A 5,839-nucleotide genomic window follows, 5' to 3' on the forward strand; every position below is an offset into this window, starting at 1 on the left:
CACTACAGCATGTAAAAATATAATATAAGCTCTGGCGGACTTGTTTCTATGGTAGGTCTTAAAGGGTTAACTAGAAATATATGTAAAAAAAAACAAACAAAAATGATTTTCAATTTTTTTGTACTTTATTGTACTTTTTTGCAATTTAGTTACTATGAACTTAATGCATACATATTATTAAAATTTGGGATATAACGGTTGTATTGATGTATAGACACTTGAAATGCTCCCAAAAAATGGCACTACAGCATGTAAAATATAAAGATAAGCTCTGGCGGATTTGTTCTATGGTAGGTCTTAAAGGGTTAAAGACCACAAATGTTGGAAGAAAGTGTGTTTTGACAGTTAGATTAAAAGGATGCAAACTCTCCCCCCATTTGTAATGGAATTTGCAATTCCACCTGTAGTGTAAAAAGGTAGCTGGTCTCATTACATATGTTTTATTTTGTTACAAATGTAGCTCTGAGACACACCTCTCTTATCCTGATGTTACTGGAAGGTTTAAAGTTGATAAAGATTATTTTAACATAACCCATTTCTTACTCATGTTGTTAAACGTAAGTAGTCTAATGTATACTGCTTTGTGGGCAAAAGGGGGAATGTTTGTTTATTGTTTGCCAATGCAATTTAAGGTTGAATCTGTTAAGGCATAAAGAGTTTACAATGGGACTGATAAGCAGGTTAATTGCAGTGTTGGCATTACTGCTCAGAAATATTGTTGAAGCTTGACAGCAGCAGAACTTAGTTACAGATGTATTGTAAATAAGGAGGCTGATATAAGACAATTATTTTGTAGATGTATATTTGTGAGAAAAACAAGTTAATCAATGGGTTTAACCTGTGAATCTGATTGAATGTGATATTTTTGTTACAAGAGGAATGTGTCTGTCTAAACGAACAGAAAAGGATGGTGTGTTTAATAAAACAGACAAGGAAGAGCCTGTAGACCAAATGCAACTTCCGTCTCCTGTTTCTACTTTTCTGTATAAAACAGAAAGCATAGAAGGCCTGTAACACCTATGTCCCTAGCAGGTCCCTGAGGTCATGTGATCAGGGCTTACTTGTTATACACCATACAAGGCTGAGAACTAAGGGAGACAGAGCTTTTGCCACAGTGGCTCCCAGACTGTGGAACACTCTTCCTCTGAGTTTAAGATCTGTGGACTAAGTAGTCTCTTTTTAAAAACAACTAAAATCTCACGTTTTTGAAATTGCGTTGGTTAATTTTTTTGTCTGTTTTCTTTTAAATGCCTTGTGAAGAAGTTTGTGATGTTTGTTTTGTAAGGTGCTATATAAATAAAATTTTACTTACTTACATAACTACTTTGCATCCCGTGGGACTCCAGTCCCAATGCAGGTTCTCTTACTGAGCTCCTTGACAGTCTGACATGCAACCTAGCATTCGATCGACTGAATTTAGATCATGTGATTCCATCGATTGGGTGGCAATCAATTCCTTCATCCTCCAGGAACTGCCTGTATAGGCTCACTACAGGAAGTCAATCACTGTCGTGCACCAGACGGGAACCAAGACAAGGTGCACCCACACAGGGTCTGTTGCCTGGCCTTTAGAGTTCTGTTTGTCCCTTCATGGATATGCCTCCCATCACTGACACTGAAAAAGTGATATAACGTTATTCACATTTTATATTAAACAGGAAAATAATGTTGTATTTTGTTGCATTTCTAACTTGCAGAATTTGGAGGGAAGGCCACTTTGACAGCAGTCAACAGAACCCTACCAGCAGGGGGCAGTTTGACACTGACTTGTGATGTAAATGAATCTGCAGACTTAAAATATGAATGGTTCAGACAAACCTCATCTGAAAAGAAGTCCATAATAACTGATAAATCAGACGGAGTGATCTCTGTCTCTGAAGGAGGAAACTACACCTGTAGAGCTGAAGGGAAAAATGTCACCGTAATAGAAAGTGACTCAGTCACGGTTCAGGAAACTGGTGAGTTTAAACATTTCATTTGGAATAAAACAACAAAGTCTTGAAGAGCTCAGTTTGAAACTGTGTCTGTACAGGCACAGATGGAGGAGTTAAGTTTTCTGTCTTATTCTTGTTCAGTATATTTTTTAAACATTTGTTATATGTGTAGAAAGATTGCATAAAGTATTTATACACCTTTTCTTGTTACTGAAAAAACATTAAATCATATATCATCCAGTGTAATCATTGAATTAACAATGTATTCATGTATTGATCTGAACAGAAAAGTAAATAAATCAATAAAATACAATAAAACATAAAAATAACATATTCATTATAGATCCCTGCATCAGATCTTAAGTTAATAAAATAATATATAATAATAAGTGTTATGGAAACCTACGGAAGAGGATTAGGGCCACCGGAAAAAAATGAAAAGTGGGTACGTCGTTTTTTTTTCTTCTTTTCCTGAATTCTGAGAAACAAAGTCAGAATTCTGAGGAAAAAAAGTCAGAATAGCCAGATTAAAGTCAGAATTCTGATTTTAATCTCAGAATTCTGACTTTAATCTCAGAATTTTGAGAAAAAAGTCAGAATTCTCAGATTAAACTCAGTTTTTCTCAGAATTCTGGAAAAGAAGAAAAAAAAAGACGTACCCACTTTTCTTTTTTTCCCGGTGGCCCTAATCCTCTTCCGTAGAAACCATTTGTCTTTTACAATTTGCAATCACCTTGCAGAGGGACCATCACAGAGTCAGCAATAGCTTGTCAGAATGTTAAAGTACTTAAACAGCTGAGAGTCTGCACACTGAATTAATCCAAATATTAATATTTGAATTATTTTTAAAGATTGCTGCACAACAAATCATTCTTTCACATAATTATTTAAAAAGTTGCTGCTGGAAATGGTGATGTTTTTCTTTCTTAGTTCGTAACAGGATCGAAGTGAATCTGCAGCACAGCTGGTCTCAGATATTCACTGGTGAGACAATCACTCTCAGATGTGAGATTCAGGGAGGTGAAGGAAAGGTGTGGAAATATGAATGGACAGCACCCAACACAAACAGCCCTCCAACATCCAGTGAATACAGGACCAGCAGAGTTTCAGTGTCCCACAGTGGAGACTACAGATGTCGGGGTAGCAGTGACTATCTCTTCACAGGATGGAGTGATGCCTTCACACTGACAGTTTCATGTGAGTTGGACCATGATTCATGCTGACATTTCATGTTTTCATGTTTACATCTGTCTTAACAGGAAAACTCCAACAATGATCCAGCTGTCTGCAGGCAGCTCAGGACAACAGTTTTTCTCACTGTGCAAACAGAAAGGAGAGACACCATGGAGGCTCCTAAATATCAGCAATTTAAAGAGGAATGTACAGAGATGACAGTTTGATAAGAGAATGATAAATCAGTGAAATCTTTAGTTTGTTAAACAGTCTAATGTGTCAAATACAGTAAACATTAATTTCTGTTTTCTGTTAAACTTTAAAGGTTGATAATCATTTTCTCCTGAGACAAAATTATGATTACAATGTTTTTCTTTTTCCTCTAAACGCAGCAGGTAAATTTAGAGCCACACTGACAAATGTCACTTTTGATAAATCAACAGATAACCAAGACTGCAAATTACTGATGTGTAGCACAGAACAACTCTTTTATCCAGTCTTTAAGTCTGACGTAATTAGTCATTTCCGGGTCCAACTTCAGCTTCAGGTCCCAAAGTCAAAAGAATACTGCAGCATCACTGAGAGTTACAAACTGATTACATTCTTTTATCTTTAATAAAATGATCAGTGTGGCTGCCCTACCAGGTGTAACAATTAAGTTTAACATCCAGCCATCCATGAAAACAGAATTTATGAAATTTAACGGAGTTGGAAGTTAGCAGGACGTTAGCTCCCTAGTTTCCACCTCAACATGATATACCATGTTCTATTTAATTGAATTCAATTCAGTTCAGTTTTATTTATATAGCACCAAATCACAAAAACAGTCGCCTCAAGGTGCTTAGTATTGCAAGGTAGGCCTACAATTATACATTCAGAGAAAAAACCCAGCAATCATATGACCTCCTATGGGCAAGCACTTTGGCGACAGTGGGAAGGAAAAACTATGAAGCCCATCTTTTTTTGGACACCACTCAGACAGACAGCAATTTAAGGAGAGCATGCAGCTAAACATGTCACTCCTGGTCTGATTGGGGAGGGGACCAGATAATGTTACAGTCTGACATTGTTTTGGCAAAGTTCCACACCAATTCAATATTGATTTGAGTGACCTCCGATTGGTGTAACCGGGTGTCATTACTGCTGACGTGAATTATGATTTTACTGAATTTGCATTTACCCTTAGCCAGCAGTTTTAAATTTCCCTCAATGTCGCCTGCTCTGGCCCCTGAAAGATAATTGACTATGGTTGCTGGCGTCTCTAGCTTCACATGTCTGAGAACAGAATTGCCAATTACCAGAGTTTGATCCCCAGCGGGTGTGTCGCCGAGTGGGGAAAAACAATTAGACATGTGAACAGGTTGGTGGTGTACCTGGAGCTTCTGTTTAAGACTATGCTTCCTCCTCACCATCTACCAGCTGTCCTCTTTACCCAGCTGCTTGGGGTCTGCCGGGGAACAGCTAGCGTGGCCTACGCTACCTCGGCTGCACCGGCTACAGGGGCCTGGCTAGCTACGGGTGTAACAGAGTCTCCAATTCAGTGGCTTCCAGAGTTTCTACATATATTATATGTATCATTACTGCTAAACGAGTCCAAAGAGTAACTAAACATCTGACACAATGAGCAGGAAAGTGCAGGAGAAATAAACGCGAGTCCATACTCGCGTTCTCCTGTGCATTCTCGGCAAGTCCGGACTCGCCGAGAATGCACAGGAGAACAGACTTGCGATTTGTACAATTGGAACACCAGCGTACTTGATGATGTCAGAGGTCCGGAGTTTTTACTGCCGTCCCCTCTTAATTTAACTGTGATTAATAATATGTTATGAAGCTTAACTTTAATCTTAGCCAAACCGATTTACTCAGGAACAAATAAATCACGGAAATAAACCAAACATTGACATTTAGAAGTGATCTAAGTGACTTATATATCATGTTTAACCTCAGTAGCAAAATCTCTTTTAATAAAAATAATGTACATGTATGCCTTAATAAAAACAAACAGGTGAGATGTTAGAACACTTTTATATTCATTTTAGTGGACACTCACAAATTTCTATAGACAGCTGCTGGGGTTTTGAATTGATGGATTTCTTGATTTATTCATAAAAAATGCACGACACAAAGACAAATAATTTACTGTAAAAACCATTTAGATTTAAATAATATAAGCAGAAGGTAAGAGGGAGAGAATGGTTGGATAAAATATAAATCAGTTAATAAATTTTGTCATGATTTAGCTACAGCAAATTGGTTCCAGCTGTGGTGTTCAATTTAAGGACTCAACAATTATAAAGTTTAGTAGTAATAGTAGTAGTATAGTATATTTTAATACGGATTTTTGTACTTTTACTTTAGCAAGGATACCACATCTGTAAAAAGTTGATAATCAGCATTTGATCAGAGCATCAGCAGTTTCACTAATAACTACAGATATGTGCCTACCAGAAACAGCTCTTTGATCTTGATCTTGCTCTTTATGAGCTGAATTTATTAATAACCAAGTATTCAAATTTATGAATTTAAAAAATGTTTAAAATGTGAAAAGTGTTTCACCCTGAGACAAAATAATGATTTTAATGTTTTACTGTTTTGTAAACTCAACAGCAAGTAAACCCAGAGCCACACTGACAGCACAAAGTTCAGTCATACCAGCAGGGGGCAGTGTGACACTGAGCTGCTCTGTGGAGGGCTCTGCTGGCTGGAAGTTTGACTGGTTCAGACGTGATTCA

General features: G+C 37.2%; 1 protein-coding gene across 1 annotated transcript in view; it reads left to right on the forward strand.

Moving 5' to 3' along the window:
* Positions 1 to 5,839, forward strand: part of LOC102307535 (B-cell receptor CD22) — a gene marked incomplete in the record, with an annotated part of 58,599 nt that overhangs the window by 19,210 nt on the left and 33,550 nt on the right. Inside the window, 2 exon segments of the mRNA XM_042215236.1 lie at positions 1,698 to 1,958; positions 2,865 to 3,131. Of these exon segments, the coding sequence (XP_042071170.1) occupies positions 1,698 to 1,958; positions 2,865 to 3,131 (528 nt within the window).

The sequence above is a fragment of the Haplochromis burtoni genome, unplaced genomic scaffold (assembly GCF_018398535.1).
Source record: "Haplochromis burtoni strain Fernald_Lab_line unplaced genomic scaffold, NCSU_Asbu1 Contig_690, whole genome shotgun sequence".
NCBI classification, from domain to species: Eukaryota; Metazoa; Chordata; class Actinopteri; order Cichliformes; family Cichlidae; genus Haplochromis; species Haplochromis burtoni.